Below are 18453 nucleotides of genomic sequence, written 5' to 3'. Positions count from 1 at the left end.
CTCCATCTTAGCCTTCAGCTCCTGTCAAGTTAAACCGATTTTAAAACAAATGAAAATAGCCACCGGTGTATAAGGACCTCAGCCCAGCAGCCAGAAATCCACCCAGGCAAAGCAGCAGCTCGGCAATCTCTAAATTAAAGCAGGACATCACTTACACTGAACAGCTGACCTCAGCAGGAATATCCCTCCCACCTTGCTTCATATCTAGGGTTAGGGTCACACCCTAATAAGTAACGGCAAGTGGTGGCTGGAGTCTACTACAAGCTTCTCCGCAGGAATAATGTACAGGACTCCAGCAAAATCAAGGCGATGGTATTTTCCGCTGTTTGGCATCTCATATGCCTGGCTTGTTCACAAGAGGGACTGTGCCCTACTGAATGTGAAACCGCTCCCTCTCAAAAGGTTTTGTCTAGCAGTTTCCATCAAAGGTTGGTCGACCATCATCTTCTTCTCCACCTCAAATGTTGCCTCAGCAGAAACATTTCACCCCAAGACCTTCACATCCACAACAAGATGTGCGTTATGACAACTTGGGACACCTGCCACTTCACTCTGACAACTGAGGCCGGTGTAACCTCTGTCCAAAGGGAGTGTCAAGGTGAAATTGTCAGAAGTGCAAAGTGTTTCTGTGAAGAATGCCCACCAGCAGTGCTTTGTTGCATATCACCAGAAATAAAGGAAATCTAACGCCTCTAAATCTCAATGGCAGTGGGTTCTGTAGCAATACAACTCTCTTTTATCTGTTCAGTGTACTCTGCTGCGAAGTTGCAGAAGTTTATAACAGTTTTATTAAACTTTAAAAAAAATATTTTTTGTATTCTGAGTTTTGCCATGAATGAAAATCTCTACTGTTTGGTAGAGGACTATGTTTAAAAAACTATAGAGTTGGTTAAAAAAATATCTAAACTTTGTTGCTGTTGTTCTAAAGGAATAAACAATGGAAAGAAATATTTCTTAAATTGCAGTTTTCTTGGTGTGAACCTCAAAGGGTTAATGCTTAAAGTGGTTACTCTCTAAGGATGTAAGCTGTGCGGAGTACCGCACATGTAGATTTGAATGATTCTTAATGAGGTATTGCTCATAGACTTTTTTTTTAACCTTAGTATTTAATAAAAACTCAGTAAAATAAATAAACAAACAAACACACACAGAGTCAGTTCTAAAATTATTGATCAGTGAAAACATTAAACATAACTTTGAACTTAAGCTGCCAAATGGCTGTAATCGGTTTCAGCATGTAAATACAGTTGTGGCAAGAGACAGAAAACATGCTGCTGTTTGCACATATTCAGTCCAGTTTACTGAAGAACACCTCAGGCTGTCAGGTTGAAACAGTCGGTCGTGGTTTTGTAACATAAACACTGGACCTCCTCTCAGCGTCCCCGCTCTATCTGCTATTCCCAAACAGAGAGGCTCAAGTTTCTCTGTGACTGCAGTTGCCAGTTAAAGCGGGCGTCACAGCCCAATTTAACCGCATTATGGTAGTAATTAGAATCAAACATGTGATAAAGGAGAGCCCTTGAGGACAAATCAGCATCATGAGAACTGCTGATAATGAATGAAAAAATCTTTAGGAAAATTTATCTGAGGAGAATTTTTTTTTATTTTAGTCTGGCCCCAGTCCCATCTGCTATCATGAAGAAGGCGGGTGTTTAACCTATGCTGCAGCGAGACACCGGGTGGCAATATAGATTGGCTTCATTCTTTGGGAGCTATTAGGTCATCTACGTTTTTTTACAGTCACTGGTGCACATGAAGAGAATTTCATCTGAGTCGGTTGTAGAGGAAAGCCGGACTGTAGCCACCCTACAAAAAGAGCAAACTCTCACAAAAACATGATGACACTACACAACAAAGAATAATAAAAAACAAAAAAAATGTATGACAGATGAAAACTACATGACAAAGTACTTCATTATAACAGTGACATGAAAAAAATGGCATAGATTACAAATTATGTGAATGACTATTTATGTTAAAAATGAGTGCTACACATTCCACTTGGCCTATCAGTGCCCTCTGGCTGCCTCCGAGGTCCCACAGGCTACCCCAACCCAATAGGAATTCTTCTACAGCCTGGTGGCTCCCTTCACCTCCGGTGTCCATATGGTTCAGCAGTTACCACCACAAAAGGGCACCAACCATCTTACAGCCACAGCTCAATGCAGCTTCAGTGATGAAGGTGCTGAACATGGTCCAATCAGTCTCAATGTCCCCAGTGTCGTACAGACTCCTGTCAAAGCTCTGCCGTAGGTGAGAGTTGAAGATGCCTCTACTAAGTATTCCCAACACATCATCATTATACATTTAGGTCTGTCCAGTGTCCTCCCACGCTGCCTGATTTATCTCACCCCAGGTGGGGATCTTTTGACAGCTTAGCACCTCTCATCACTCGAGTGTCCAGAACATATGGCGGATATCTGATGATATGTTTACAAAACCGATCAACATGTGACCTAGGGTGTCCTGGTGCCACATGCACTTATGGTGACTCTTGTGTTTAAACATGCTTTTGTACCTTATCGTACCATAACTAGTGCAGAGACACCCCCCCCCCCAGTTCCTTAGAGAAGGGGGGGCTTTCGGTCACGTCGGAAAGCTGAATCAGACAAATGGAGGCACTGCTGAATGGGATTTACAAGACTTTATTTACAAAAAGAGTGTAATAGTGATGGCTTGACCGTCAACTGTGAATCATGGTGTGACGGGACCTGTGAGAGATGTGTGATTTACTTGAAAGCAAGTAGAAAACATGAACTGTAAAAAATAACATAAGGCACTAGAATAACTATGAACACAGGGATTCTGTGAGGTGAGGGAAAAGGGAGTTTTCAGGCCAGGGAACGAAACCAGAAGTTTCTGAATCCCTGCAATGAGAGGAGGCAAAGTTCATAAGGTGTTTCTGTGAAGAACGGTTGTGAATGAATCATGAACTATAACTGTACTTATTGGCACAGGAGGGGTAAGTGGCCCGGGTGAGAGGATGAGGGTTCAGGGTTCCAGCTAGTGATGATCTACAGGTTGCAACAATGGCTGAGCGTAGTTGGAGTCATGTGCGGACGTATTTTACCTCCACAAACAGCTGAGACATGGTTTGCGATACATGTGGCAAAAAAGTGAGGTGTTGTGGCCATACATGCCAACCTTGAGACCTCAGAATTAGGGAGACATTCAAAAGGGCTGTTGGGGGGTGATAAATACATTTTACAGTGTTTATTTATCGGATAACATACGTTAAATGTCACCGTTATTATTGGCCGGCCCGGAAACAGCGGGGGTGTCCAAATTCAGAGGCTGCTTCCACCTGAGGACCCGGCCTTTGCGGTCTAAAGAAAGCCGGGTAGTACGTCATGAGCTCCCTCGGTGGAGTGAAACTTGCCATCTGCTCCTTGCTGTCTAAAATATAAACAGGCGCTGACCTAAACTCTCGACCGCCTCACTCTGTTTAATCATTTTCTGTTTGATGTTTATTCAGCTGTGTGAAAACCCACCTGAGGTATTAATAAAGTTAGATTTAATTTAATCTAATAACTTTAATCTCAGCCAAACCAATTTACCACTTTAGTTGGCAGCACTGGCAGGTAGAAGAAGAATGTACATTTTTAAAATGCATCTCAGCTAAATTTCCCAGTACACAACTTGCAAAAAAACACATTAGCAAGAAGAATGTTTGCTGAGAGAGAGAAGTGTTTGGCTCTTAAAAGAGCCTTTGTTTTTGGTGAAGCCGAGCGCTTTGCGTTTACTTGGCCTTGGCGGGCTTCTCGGTCTTCTTGGGCAGCAGCACAGCCTGGATGTTGGGCAGCACACCACCCTGAGCGATGGTGACTCCCCCCAAGAGCTTGTTGAGCTCCTCGTCGTTGCGCACAGCTAGCTGCAGGTGACGTGGGATGATACGAGTCTTCTTGTTGTCGCGGGCTGCGTTGCCAGCCAGCTCCAGGATCTCAGCGGTCAGGTACTCGAGCACAGCTGCCAGGTAAACGGGGGCACCGGCTCCCACACGCTCCGCATAGTTGCCTTTGCGCAGCAGTCTGTGGACACGACCCACGGGGAACTGAAGCCCGGCACGGGATGAGCGAGTCTTGGCCTTAGCTCTGGCTTTACCTCCGGTCTTGCCGCGACCACTCATCTTGACAGGTTCTTCTCTTCGTAGTATCGAGACTAAGAGGAAATGTGGCCCGACCGGCTCAAAGCCTCGCTTATATTTCCGCAGAGCGCGCGCAGCTTCGTCACGCACCAATCGCAGAGAGGCTTGCGGCAGCGCGCAAATTCAATGCACTTTTCTCCAATGAGCGGCACACACCAAGGCGGGGCGGTGCTCCTCTGAACGGTGCTGAGCACCACGTGGAGCCCCTCACCAATCACGAGCCGCAGCGGCACCGCGTCACAGGCAGTCACACGCTTTAAGAGCGGCGAGTCTCGTCTGTTTGCTACATTTTCTGCTGTTAGCACGGTAAAAAGAAAAGAGACAAAGAATGGCAAGAACCAAGCAGACCGCTCGCAAGTCTACTGGCGGCAAAGCCCCCAGGAAGCAGCTGGCCACCAAGGCTGCTCGTAAGAGCGCCCCGGCCACCGGAGGCGTCAAGAAGCCTCACCGTTATAGGCCCGGTACCGTGGCTCTGCGAGAGATCCGCCGTTACCAGAAATCCACCGAGCTGCTGATCCGCAAGCTGCCCTTCCAGCGCCTGGTCCGCGAGATCGCTCAGGACTTCAAGACCGACCTGCGCTTCCAGAGCTCTGCTGTCATGGCTCTGCAGGAGGCTAGCGAGGCTTACCTGGTCGGACTCTTCGAGGACACTAATCTGTGCGCCATCCACGCCAAAAGGGTCACCATCATGCCCAAAGACATCCAGCTGGCTCGCCGCATCCGCGGAGAGAGAGCTTAGGCTACACGCTCTCCTAACAACGGCTCTTTTCAGAGCCACCTCACTCGTATCAAGAGCTCGCTCCTTTATTGTTTTCATTAGTATTGTTTTTATATTAATCTCGTATTCGCACTTCAATGTTCTTGTGGCTTCTATACTAGAAACCACAGTTGGCATCAATGTTGAATTCATCATAAGTGTCTTAATATGGGCGAATGACTGAATGTAGTGTAAAGCGCTTTGGGATCCTTGGGGACTAAAAGCACTGTACAAATACAGACCATTTACTATTAAGTTCTCTCAGTCTCCCAGAGTAGCCTTTCTAATTTTGATTGAACTGTCAGAGAAAACGGCAGCCTCAAGTAAGCCAGGATATTGGTTTACAGAGGCTGTTAAACTTGCGTCTAACGTTAAAATGTTGGTGACTCAAGAATGTCATCGTAATGGTACTGACATATGTTTACAAAATGTACACTTTATATTTGCATTTCAAGTTATAAACATTTACTCAACATGTCTGGGTTTTTTTTTTTTTTTTTTTTTTTTCTGGTTTTGTTTTATTTTGTTTTTGTTTTTTAATTGTAAAAAATACTAGGATTTAAAGATCTGTGTGATTCCAGATCAGTAATACTAATGCAGTATGTCAGTGAGGGGAAAAACAACTAAATCCAGTTGAGCTGAAAAGAATGATACCAAACAAGGCAAGGGGAAAAAAATAAAATGAAACAATTTGAGGGTGAAATACAAACGTAAACTCAAAAGGAATCAAAAATGGCCGGTGTTATTTCAGACCACAGTGGGTTAATCCAACAAATCATGAAAAATTAGGTTTAAATTTTTGTTCATGACTGTAGATTTCTGACATTTTGTGTAATTTAATCATGTAACAATGTGATTGTTTTCTAACAAAAACAGTGTGAAACTTAAGTTAGACTTGTGTTTGTAAATGAACCGCCCCATGTTGTGTAGCTTTCTGGATTTTATACTTATTGGGCTACATATTTATTTATTATACAGGCTATACAGTACATAAGATCAAAACTCACATGTTTTATGTAACTAAAGCGTATAATTATGTGGGCTACGGACAATTAAGTTATGGACTATATTCACATGAAGAACATGTATACTTACTGAATTTGAATCATTTTAACCATATGTAACCACCTGCATGTGTTTGGGGAAAAAAAAGGCTTTGATTTTGCCACCCCATTTGATTTCTTTGCCACCTTAAAAAATTTCTCTAGATCCGCCCCTGCTATAGATTAACTAGTATTTATTATCGTGACAATTGTCGGGCTGTTTTTAGTCATCCCAGTATCCTCGGCTGAGGCTGAAAGAAGCTTCAGTGCTCTCACAAGACGAAAAACATGGCTATGGTCAACAATGACTCAAATGAGATTAAACAATGCTGCTGTGTGCCATGTCCACCAGGAGAGACTGGACAGTAAAGATGTAAAACCAATATGCCAGCAGTTTATCTCAGTTACCGAGAGGAGAAGGCATGTGTTTGGCTGCTTCACATAGTGGACATTGAGTTGTTGTGTGGGGCACCAGTAGTCCATGTCTGTTTCTGTAACAGTAGTTCATGTTTAGAAGAAAAAAAATCCCATCTGACTGATTTGATCAGGGCAATAGTGTGCCTAAAATATTGCATAATTTTGCTGAGAGATCTTTTACTTACTTACTTAGGTAATCTTAGATGAGTAGTTTTATGGACAAAAACCACCAGGTCATTCAGTGTTCCCTTAGTGCTAATGTATAAGAGATGTTGGTGCACTATGTTACGGATTCAAATATTGGGGATGGATACAAGAGGAAAAACCACAATAACAACACTGGTCCGGCCGGGTTGAGTCAAACGATGATTTTAATGATCACACGCGTGGGAGATGGACACCGTACGCAGACAGCATCAGATCTCAAAATGGTGGAGCATTGATCAAACTCTTATAACCTCTAGTGGCCCCCACCTAATCATAAAAGCCTAAACATTCACATTCTTTCTCTCACACAGTGTCTAAGCTACAACCTTGGCTCCCTGTTTATCTGCTCCTGCTGAGATGGGGCAGAAAACTCCAGTATGTTCTGTTCTCTTCTAATCAGACAAATAAGGCGATGACTTTCTGCAAACAGTATTTCTCATAACTCAGCAGTATAATGCATCATAAAACAATATCATTCATTCACAATCAACCAGCAGTCTAATGTAATGCAACTCAGCTTAACAAATGCAATAGTTATCACCTTCTTCTAATTCAGGAGAATAATGCAAACTAAAACTATATAATAATTCACCATCTTTAATTAAGGGTCTAACATGGCATAAAATAATATTATAATCTGACAACTATAACTGAAGTAATGTTGTTAAGTCTGTAAAGTCATATTCTTTTATTGTCATGGCTCTATTTTTATATGGAATATGGCTGAAGTAAACTAAAGTCTAAAATACTTAGTCAGTCTGTTTGTTTAATAGTAATTTAGCATTATATAATTCACATATAAAACTATGAGCTGTAATTTTAAATGGTTTAAAAGCATGTAGAATAGCATATGTAGGCAGGATCGTCCCCCGCCACCTGCAGCTGGCCGTCCGCAGCAACGAAGAGCTGAACAAGCTGCTGGGCTGAGTGACAATCGCTCAGGGTGGTGTGCTGCCCAACATCCAGGCCAAGAAGACTGAGAAAGCTAAAGAAAATCCAGCGACTGTCCTCAACCAACTAACGGATCTTTTAAGAGCCACTCACAACCTCTGAGAGTACACTTGCTTAAAGTAATGAAACTAAATCTTTAATCCATAGGTGTCAAACTCATGTTCACACTAGAACTGAAGTGGGACAGCCCTGTTAGTCAGTGTGTGCAACACATTTATCTGTTTTACTACATGAATACAAATCTGACTGAGTTAAATTGTAAAGTTATCACCCAAACTTTTTTTTTTTTATAAACCTGCTGTAAAAACAGAAATCTGTGTAGTAAGAGCATAAACATTCTCATTGTTTGTACTTGCACTAAAACTTAAAAACAAGACAGCTGAGCAGATTAAAGAGGTTCAGACTAATAATAATTATAAATCACTACAAAGGTCTGAGAGTCATTTAGACTGATAGCGAGCCACAGCTGTGTGCTACATGCAAACATACTTTGTGTATGGTCTATTTTCTGATCTGTAAATGTGGTCTTTCTTAAAGGTTTTTTTTTTTTTTTTTTTTTTTTTTTAAACCTGGAAGCATTTCTAATAAATGTAGACATTCGCGGCAAAACTTGTTTGCGATGTGCATTTGTCCATCACAGAGCATTTACAGTAACAGCCTTTGATACTTTGTTTGCACTTTAAACAGACATGTTGCATATCAAACACATAAGATGTAGGTACTAAAATATCTCTGCTAGATAGTGTTCCTTTTATGTAGGCTATGTCAGGATTTTAAGGCAAGGCAAGTTTATTTATATAGCACAATTCAACTACGAGGTTATTCAAAGTGCTTTGGAGTGCTTTTAAGACTGTTCTTTACACTCCTGCTGTAGGGGAGTAATTAAACAGTGGTATTGATCAGGTCTGTAAGAGCTTTAGACTAGTTTGTGGCAGAGTCAATAGTTTTTTTTAACGTGTGCCTTTCATTTCAAACACCTTCATCTCTGAAATATGATGGGAATGCAAGTCAGTAAGTTATGTGAAGTTACTTCTTACCACTACTTCATAAGTTGGTGGGCAGACGTTTGCAGGTTTTTCACTAATGCTTTTGAAAGTTTCTGCCAAAACATGACTAAAATAACAATCACAGAACACAGCCCTTTAAGTGAGGTGTGTGGCTCTTAAAAGAGCCGTTTGGTGGATTAGGGCGAATGAGTTTAACCGCCGAAGCCGTACAGAGTGCGGCCCTGCCTCTTCAGAGCGTACACCACATCCATAGCGGTCACGGTCTTCCTCTTGGCGTGCTCCGTGTAGGTGACGGCGTCACGGATGACGTTCTCCAGGAACACCTTGAGCACACCGCGGGTCTCCTCGTAGATCAGACCAGAGATACGCTTCACTCCGCCACGGCGAGCCAGACGGCGGATGGCGGGTTTGGTGATGCCCTGGATGTTATCACGGAGAACTTTACGGTGACGCTTAGCGCCTCCTTTACCGAGTCCTTTGCCACCCTTGCCTCTTCCACTCATGGTTAAGGGTTCTTCTTTGAACGAACAAAGTCGAATGAATCTTAACCCCACGGAGCCGTGTTATTATCTGTGCTCGGCGGACGTAAAAGAAAACAGACGGTTCGCTGGACGGCTCGAAGCTCAGTGGCTCCGCCCACTCTTCAGTTCTATAAATGTGGAAATGTTGTCTTTTGTTAACCCTTTGACTGCTCAACCATTTGGTTTAGCATATTTTGAGAGACTATATATAATGAACTGGAGTACTTAGCTTAACCTCATTGAGCCATCTCTACCACTTGGTTGAGTTATGTTATCCTAAAAAAAAACACTAGATGGCACTGTGTCAGGATATGGCAGGCCTCATCTGCCACCCTCCAACCAGGAAATCAGAAAGCAAAAAATCACTCTGGACACATGGACTGTTTTGGCTAAAAATTTTAAAGGTAAGTACATTTTTCTGCAGTATAAACATGTCAGAGGCTTTACTGAACATGATTATGTCATTTGATACCAGAAAATAGCTGTAATAAATCCATAATATTTTTTTAAAAACATGCTCAACCAAACGGTTGATTTGTCAATTGATGGTAAGAGTAGCAAAACTCAGCTAATGTTTAGAACTGTTGTTTTAACATATGAAATTGACTATTTACTATTGAATATAAATAATTTAATGATCTATACATGTAAATATGACATGTTTAAATTTTTCCATGACAAGTACTGTATGTTACAAAATGTTCTAATGTTTAAAGATTTACTCACTTTCTGTGATTATTTTTTAAAGTACAGTTTTAAATGACACATGGAAATCAAACCAACTATATTTCTACAATTTTATTTTTTTTAATGTTTATTAGATGGATTGCAAATCCTTTTATGGAGCAAGACAACGCACCTATCTGGCCCTTGTACCTGAAAATTCTCAGGACTCCGATGGTGAACTGAGTGATGATGACCCAATAGAGGATCCAGATTTTCAACCCAATTTTGCAGATGATAGTAATGAAAGCTGCTTTGATGTTTCCCTGGATGAAGATGCTCCTTCAACAAGTAGATCTAATAAACTTTAGCATAAAATGAGCAAAAAAGGGAAACCTATCCTAAAAACAGTTCCCTTGGATGAAGCAGAGGATACATTAGACCCATCTTCCTCTTTAGTCCCAAAAAAAGACACAAGAAGAATCTGGAAGCATGAGGACATTGAAGAATTTCAAGTTCCAGATGCAAGTTTCGAAACCCCTGACGCCCTACAGTCCCCATTTCAGTACTTCAAAATGCTCTTCACTGATGAAATGATTGATCATATTGCCTATCATACCAATCTGTATTCTGCTCAAGAGTTGGGGGACACAATCAAGACTAGCCGTAAGGAAATTGAAGATTTTCTGGCAATCCTCCTATTCATGGGTGTTTTCAACTTTCCATCGCTAGAGGATTACTGGCACCATGAGTCACGTTTCAGTGTGATAGCAGATATCATGCCAAAGAAGAGATTCCAGCTTTTGCGCCGGTTCATTCATTTCAGTGATAATCAGCACTGTACCACCAGAAGATCTAATCATCAAGGGGTATTGGTGAAGTTGCATGAACGGCAAAAGAAAAGAGCCAGAACTGTTTCAGTGTGTTCTCAAATTTTTCAGTGCAAAATGGCAATGGTATATAATATACCACCAGAATTTTCTGGAAAATAAAATAAAAAATGTTAGTGCTGTTCCAACACTACAGTGAAAAGTTTATGTTAACAACAAGTCAAAAGTGAATTTGTATGTTTATGAATTTTTGGTAATTGCAGATCAAGTTTTTGATCAAATTTACAATATTTTTGTGTTTTATACATTTTGTGGTTTGTTATTATAACGCCCGCTGTTGAAATGGAATCCAACAATGTTTGATGTTTTACTACCACAACAAAGTGGGTCAAACACAAAATTGGGTAGTTATTGTTTTGCAAAATGAGTATAACCTTTACTTTTTTCTACTAGTTATGTCTGTAGAACTTTATGTAGTTGTACCATAGAGAGACATCTCAACCGTTTGGTAGAGGGTAATATTTAAAAAACTATAAGGTGTGTATAATTTTTTTTTTTTTGATTGTGATCATTATTGACCTAAAGGAATAGAAAATATGAACAAAAAATTTTTTCATTGTATTTTTCTTGGTGAGGCAGTCAAAGGGTTAATGACAAATTAAGTCTAACCGAAGGGAGGCTCACACCAAATCGCACCCAGAATGTCATGTCAATGTTTTTTCTGCGAAATCTACAAGTGTATTTATTCAGTGTACAGTAAACTGCGATGGAGACAACCAGTGATACTCCACTCGCAGTCACAGTCATGCTGTTCCTCATTTCCGCCAAAGGCCAGTAGATGGCGGTAGTTTCAGCTGCTCATGTTTTCTTTTATGTCTTCTTTTACATGAGATATAAATTTAGGAGTCCATCAAGCAACACTTCAGATTCATTTCTTAACAGCAAAAGAGAGTGGAAGAGTTAAGTCTTTGTTCATTCAAAGAAGAAACTGTAACCATCAGTCGAAGAGGCAAGTGGCAAAGAATTATGCTTTTAAACAAATTGTGTGTTAAATTAATATGGGGAACAAACCAAGAGGTAACGAAACAAACCTTGATGTATAAAGGTAAAGACTGTGGTGAATTGGGTGTGCCTGATCTTAGTATCACTTTGAGAATTCATTTTATTAAAAATGTTTTTAGTAAGAATGTTCTTGCAGACATGAGGAGGAGGAAAACTCTAGAACAAAAAAATAATAGTCCTTTACCTTGGGATCTTTTAAAGATATGATTAATGTTAAAATGTTTGAGTACGACTTTGGGGAGGTCAACTGATTATTATTATTTTTTTTATTTCCATGTAATTGTAAACTATTATGTGTATTGCCATGTATTTTGATGCAAAGTTTTTATGTGTTGCTTTGTTATGAATTGCCATGAATTTTGAAAAAAAAAGTTTTTAAAAAAAAAGTAAGGGTGGTGATAGTCTGTTACCTTGAAATCTTTTAAAGATATGATTAATGTTAAAATGTTTGAGTACAACTTTGGGGAGGTCAACTAATATTTTTTTTATTTCCATGTAATTGTTTTAAACTATTATGTGTATTGTCATGTATTTTGAATAAAAGTGTAAGGGGGGCAAAAAAAAAAAGTAAGGGGAGGTAAACGACTTTTAAGCCTAATCTTGAAAGTAGAGATAGTGCCTGTCTCCCGAATCCAAACTGGAAGCTGGTTCCACAGAAGAGGGGCCTGAAAACTGAAGGCTCTCCCTCCCATTCTACTTTTAAATACTCTAGGAACAACAAGTAGGCCTGCAGTGCGAGAGCGAAGTGCTCTAATAGGGTGATATGGCACTACAAGGTCATTAAGATAAGATGGGGCCTGATTATTTAAGACCTTATGTGAGGAGCATGATTTTGAATTCCATTCTGGATTTAACAGGAGCGCCCCGGCCACCGGAGGTGTCAAGAAGCCTCACCGTTATAGGCCCGGTAGCGTGGCTCTGAGAGAAATCCGCCGTTACCAGAAATCCACTGAGCTGCTGATCCGCAAGCTGCCCTTCCAGCGCCTGGTCCGCGAGATCGCTCAGGACTTCAAGACCGACCTGCGCTTCCAGAGCTCTGCTGTCATGGCTCTGCAGGAGGCTAGCGAGGCTTACCTGGTCGGACTCTTCGAGGACACTAATCTGTGCGCCATCCACGCCAAAAGGGTCACCATCATGCCTAAAGACATCCAGCTGGCTCGCCGCATCCGCGGAGAGAGAGCTTAAGCGCGCTACAAGCTCTCCTACCAACAACGGCTCTTTTCAGAGCCACCTCACTTGTATCAAGAGCTCGCTCCCTTCACACTGTTGTATCAATGTCTTACTCTTCACTAAATCTTTAATCCATAGGTGTCAAACTCATGTTCACACTAGAACTGAAGTGGGCCTGTTAGTCCATGTGTGCAACACATTTAGCTGTTTTACTACATGAATACAAATCTGACTGAGTTAAATTGTAAAGTTATCACCCAGACTTTCTTTTTTTTTTTTTTTTTTTTAAACCTGCTGTAAAAACAAATCTGTGTAGTAAGAGCATAAACATTGCCTCATTGTTTGTTCCTTAAAGTACTTGCACTAAAACTTAAAAACAAGACAGCTGAGCACATTAAAGAGGTTCAGACTAATAATTATAAATAATATAATAATAATGGATTGCATTTATGTAGTGCTTTTCGGGACCCCTCAAAGCGCTTTACAATACCACTATTCATTCACTCTCACGTTCATACACTGGTGGAAGCAAACTACAGTTGTAGCCACAGCTGCCCTGGGGCAGACTGACAGAAGCGAGGCTGCCATATCGCGCCACCGGCCCCTCTGGCCAACACCAGTAGGCGGCAGGTGAAGTGTTTTGCCTGAGGACACAATGACCGAGACTGTCAGACAGGGGCTCGAACCAGCAACCTTCCGATTACAAGACGAACACCCAACTCATAGGCCACGATTGCCCTACAAACTCTCATTTAGGTCTGAGATTCATTTAGACGGAGAGCGAGCCACAGCTGTGTGCTACATGCAAACACACTTTGTGTGTGGTGTATTTTCTGATCTGTAAATGTGGCCTTTCTTAAAGGGTTTTTGTTTTTTTAACTTGGAAGCATGTCTAATAAATGTAGACAACCTGGCAAAACTTGTTTGTGTTGTGTGTTGTTCCATCACAGAGCATTTACAGTTACAGCCTTTGATACTTTCTTTGCACTTTAAACAGTAGTGAAGGGATTTACGGCTCTTTTTAAAGAACCGGCTCTTTCGGCTCCGAACCGGCTCTTCAGGTTTTTTTGTTGCTTTAATTAATTTATTATTAACAATAATATAATATTATGCACAAAAGGAATTACTAATGTAAAAAAAAGTGGTTTTATTTATATATGTTTATATATAAATATATGCGGTGGCCCCTAGAGACAAAACACGTACAAACTCCAAAACACATTTTTAGCGTTAACTGAACTTCCAAAACAGAGCTACCTAGATCACTTAAATTACACAATTGAAAGCATATGTGTATGGTTTGTGTATTTATACACAAGCACTCATATATATACCACACACCAAATCCGGTTTTATGTGCTTCTGAGTTTTTACATGTTTTGGAGTTTTTACGTGCTTTGTCTCTAGGGGCCACCGTAAATATACTTTTATTTATTCACTCCACATAAAATGCAATAAATTAATCATATATTACAAAAACCAACTATTCACAGTTCAGCTTTTAACTATTTAAATGTTCAGCTTTTTCCTTTTAAACCAATTTAAAGTGAAACAACACAAAACACTGCAAACCACAACACAATTAAATATAAATTAAAATATGAAAACAAAAAGAAGATGCATATTCTCTGTCATATGGACCTGCATGAATAAACTTTCTGAATCCTTTATCATCCGCAACTGAAAATAGTTGTGGATGATTACTATACCTTTCTAATGTGACGTTGTTGTCCCTGGCTCTTTTTCTGTCTCTCCCTTCCGCTCTGTTCCTGTGATACTGTGAGTGTAACTACCGCCGCTCTGCCCAGCGCAAAGCACAAGGCTCGTGTGCGGAGTGAAGCGGAAAAAAAGTGCGAGAGAGAGAAAGAAAAAAAAAAACACGGCTTGCGATTAGGAGCCGGCTCGCGTCGTTCACTTTAAAGATCCGGCTCTTAGAGCCGTTTCATTCGCGACCGACACATCACTATTAAACAGACATGTTGCATTTTAAGTGCATAAAATCTGGGTACTGAAACATATCTTTGATAATGTTCCTTGTATGAAGGTTATGTCAGGATTGTAAGCATGTCAGAAAGGAAGATCACACATCGAAATTGTTATATTGATATGATTGGTGAAAATGATATTTCAGGCACACATCAGAAAGAGGTTTCAAAAGCTTCATCGGGCTTCATCCACTCATGTCCACCTTTTACTAGATCAAAGGTGGGTTGGTTATCTAAAAAAAAAAAAAAAAAAAAAAAAAAAAAAAAACCCTAAATAAGCACTGCTGCTTTAAGCGGATTTCTGGCAGGAAGACATTTACAAATAAACGGATAAATCAGTGAAATCTATCGGTTTTCTGTCGTTTGGTCTATGACCTCACTCCTTCTATAGGTGAGTTTAAATAAACAGTGGTATTGAATAGTGATGTGCGGATCAATACTGAAGTATCGATTCCTCCGATACCATTAATTTATGTTCTAGAATCAATTCTCATTAAAATATCGATATTTTAGTAATTTAGTGTAAATTTGTAGAAACTATATCATTCGGATTGTCTACACTGGAAGGAACTACTTCCTCTTCCACCTTTCATAGTAATGTGCGAAAAACGGCTGTATAAATGTGTCGCAGCCCCTGGCGTGTGCACTCACAACAATGGCTGAACGTGAACGGAGTCATGTGTGGACGTATTTTACAGCCACAAACAGCCAAGACGTGGTTTGCGATACATGTGGCAAGAAAGTGAGGTGTTGTGGCAACACCACTAACCTTGTCAAACACCTCAGAGTAAATCATATCACAGAATATGACAAGCGTATGTTGAGACAAACTGAAGAGGAGAGGGACAGGTGCTGCTAGGGCGAGAAAGACGTCTCTTGCGGAGTCCTTTAGTGCTGCAGGAAGGCAACGTGTTCAAATAGTACATAATATTTTTTTATTTCTATATGATAATTCTGCATTATTAAGTGATAAGAACAAGTAATCTAATGTCCTGTAATCATTATGACGCTATAATGTTAGATACAAAAAAGATACAGTTTTTGTACAAAGTATCGGTATTGAATCGGAAAGGAAATCAGTGGTATCGCACATCACTAGTATTGAATAGGTCTCCAACCTCTGAAGTTCAGTTTGTGGTTTTGTCAGTTATTGTAATTTTGTGAAGAAAAGCACGCATTACAAACACCTGAATCACAGCCTATAGGAAAACGAAGAGTCGATATAATATGTTGGGAATCTCAGTCAGTAATTCTAAAGTTATAACATACTATCCCCTCTTCAGTTTGCCTATCGGACAAACAGAGCCACAGAGGATGCCATTGCCCTGGCAACGCACACCGCCCTCACTCACCTGGAAAAAGGGAATACATATGCAAGGATACTCTTCATTGACTACAGCTCAGCATTTAACACCATCATCCCCTCAAAACTTGCCACGAAGCTCGTCGCCCTTGGGCTGGGAACACCGATCTGCAGATGGATTCTAAACTTCCTCACAAACAGGCCCCAGGTGGTGAGAGTTGTTAAGCACACCTCCTCACCACTCATCCTAAACACAGGTACGCCACAGGGTTGTGTGTTTAGCCCCCTCCTATATTCCCTGTTCAAACACGACTGTTGCTAAACACGAGTCCAACATCATCATCAAGTTTGCGAATGACAACCATCATAGGCCTCATCACAGACAACGACAAGACGGCCTATAGAGAGGAGGTGATGGCACTGTACGAGTGGTGTGTGGAAAATAACCTGACTCTCAACATCAGCAAAACTAGAGAAATGATAATGGACTACTGGAAACGACCAGTCAGGGAACACCAGCCCATCCACATAAACAGTACCAAGGTCGAAAGGGTCAGCAGCTTGGAGTCCTTCCTTGGAGTCAGCATCACCGAGGACTTCTCCTGAACCCTTCAAACAGACACTGCTATCAGGAAAGCTCGCCAGCAGCTTTACTTCCTGAGGAGGCTGAGGAAGTTTGGCATTTCTACAGGTGTGCAATCGAGAGCTTGCTGACGAGCTGCATTACAGTTTGGTACAGAAGCTGCTCTACCAGCAGCCGTAAATCACTACAGAGGGTGGTGAAGGCAGCAGATCACATCACTGGAATGAGGCTTCCTGCCATTCAGGACACTTATCTCCAGCGACGCCTCTGTAAAGCACACAGCATCATCAAGGACCACAGCCACCAGCACATAAGCTCTTCTCCTTGTTACCATCTGGCAGACGTTACACGAGTCTGTCTGCTCTGACTACAAGACTTAAAAACAGTTTCTACCATCAAGCCATATGACACTTCAACCACAACACAGTCCACAGGATGCACTCAGAAGCCAACCTGCAGCTTCACAAGTACTCTATAATCTGCACTGGTCACTCCACTGATATTTATTAAAAAAAAAAAAAAAAGTTCAATACTGTAACAACTGCCACTAAAAAAGAAAAACCCAAAAACTTTTGTGCTGTTGCTTATGGTGCGCAATACAGCACACACCAAACTTTTTTCCCCCTGCACTACCTCTTATTAATATTTTGCTGTTTTCTATTTTAATTTTTCCTTCTGACAAATACAACAGACAACCTTACTACTAGTACTTCAGAAGTTGCTGGAAAGATACTGGCGGATGGTTTACTAATGTTTTCCGGTGTTTCTGCCAAAATACGACGAAAACAAGATTGCAGAACACAGCCCTTTAAGTGAGGTGTGTGGCTCTTAAAAGAGCCGTTTGGTGGATTAAGGCGAATGAGTTTAACCGCCGAAGCCGTACAGAGTGCGGCCCTGCCTCTTCAGAGCGTACACCACATCCATGGCGGTCACAGTCTTCCTCTTGGCGTGCTCCGTGTAGGTGACGGCGTCACGGATGACGTTCTCCAGGAACACCTTGAGCACACCGCGGGTCTCCTCGTAGATCAGACCAGAGATACGCTTCACTCCGCCACGGCGAGCCAGACGGCGGATGGCGGGTTTGGTGATGCCCTGGATGTTATCACGGAGAACTTTACGGTGACGCTTAGCGCCTCCTTTACCGAGTCCTTTGCCACCCTTGCCTCTTCCACTCATGGTTAAAGTTTCTTCTCTGAACGAACAAAGTCGAATGAATTTTAACCCCACGGAGCCGTGTTATTATCTTGCTCGGCGGACGTAAAAGAAAACAGACGGTTCGCTGGACGGCTCGAAGCTCAGTGGCTCCGCCCACTCTTCTATTCTCTAAATGTGGAAATGTTGTCTTTTGTTAATGACAAATTAAGTCTAACCGAAGGGAGGCTCACACCAAATCACAACTTTCAACCTCAGCTTTAGTGGAAAACTACTGAGGAGGGGGACACAGGGCAGCCACTGACTCTTCTTCAGGGATATCCTCCAACTGGGATATGATGGATTTCCCCGCAGCCTTAACACTACAGAACTCCATTTGTTCAAATGTACATGAATCAACATGGTTATGAAACGAGTAATAAAATAAATACATGGTAAAATAAATAGCAGTACGGGCTCAGCTTGGAATAAAATGTGTCATTGAAATCACCGAATGTCAATTCAACTGGCCTAGATTTAGTCAGGTAAGGTTGTAAAGTAGAGCATTTCAAGTGCATTATGTTGGCCAGGTATCATTAAAATATACAGTTTACTTCCACTATAACAGCCAGTGTAGGCTTTAAAAAAATAAAAATAGAACTCATATTTCATACATGAA

General features: G+C 41.2%; 4 protein-coding genes across 4 annotated transcripts; 1 reads left to right on the top strand and 3 right to left on the bottom strand.

Annotated features, from left to right (window-relative positions):
• Positions 1 to 3687: 3687 nt before the first annotated feature.
• Positions 3688 to 4184, bottom strand: LOC146390232 (histone H2A-like). The gene has a single exon (XM_084923283.1). The coding sequence runs from the start codon at positions 4124 to 4126 to the stop codon at positions 3740 to 3742; it is 387 nt and encodes a 128-aa protein (XP_084779409.1). The 5' UTR covers positions 4127 to 4184; the 3' UTR covers positions 3688 to 3739.
• A 252-nt stretch (positions 4185 to 4436) lies between these two features.
• LOC146390231 (histone H3) lies at positions 4437 to 5376 on the top strand. Its single transcript, XM_084923281.1, has one exon. It carries the CDS (start codon positions 4473 to 4475, stop codon positions 4881 to 4883), a length of 411 nt encoding a protein of 136 aa, XP_084779407.1. The 5' UTR covers positions 4437 to 4472; the 3' UTR covers positions 4884 to 5376.
• Positions 5377 to 8268: 2892 nt separating this feature from the next.
• LOC146390230 (histone H4) lies at positions 8269 to 9076 on the bottom strand. Its single transcript, XM_084923285.1, has one exon. The coding sequence runs from the start codon at positions 9027 to 9029 to the stop codon at positions 8718 to 8720; it is 312 nt and encodes a 103-aa protein (XP_084779411.1). The 5' UTR covers positions 9030 to 9076; the 3' UTR covers positions 8269 to 8717.
• Positions 9077 to 17458: 8382 nt separating this feature from the next.
• LOC146390229 (histone H4) lies at positions 17459 to 17861 on the bottom strand. The gene has a single exon (XM_084918118.1). The coding sequence runs from the start codon at positions 17817 to 17819 to the stop codon at positions 17508 to 17510; it is 312 nt and encodes a 103-aa protein (XP_084774244.1). The 5' UTR covers positions 17820 to 17861; the 3' UTR covers positions 17459 to 17507.
• Positions 17862 to 18453: the final 592 nt, after the last annotated feature.

Source organism: Perissodus microlepis, chromosome 3 (genome assembly GCF_051167445.1).
Source record: "Perissodus microlepis isolate ML-2025 ecotype Zambia chromosome 3, ASM5116744v1, whole genome shotgun sequence".
Lineage (NCBI taxonomy): Eukaryota > Metazoa > Chordata > Actinopteri > Cichliformes > Cichlidae > Perissodus > Perissodus microlepis.
Note: the sequence above shows the minus strand (reverse complement) of the source record. Positions and strands in the feature narration are given on the sequence as shown.

Coding starts and splice junctions, on each gene's coding strand:
- LOC146390232 (XM_084923283.1), bottom strand. CDS start 4,126: ATGAGTGGTCGCGGCAAGACCGGAGGTAAAGCCAGAGCTAAGGCCAAG.
- LOC146390231 (XM_084923281.1), top strand. CDS start 4,473: ATGGCAAGAACCAAGCAGACCGCTCGCAAGTCTACTGGCGGCAAAGCC.
- LOC146390230 (XM_084923285.1), bottom strand. CDS start 9,029: ATGAGTGGAAGAGGCAAGGGTGGCAAAGGACTCGGTAAAGGAGGCGCT.
- LOC146390229 (XM_084918118.1), bottom strand. CDS start 17,819: ATGAGTGGAAGAGGCAAGGGTGGCAAAGGACTCGGTAAAGGAGGCGCT.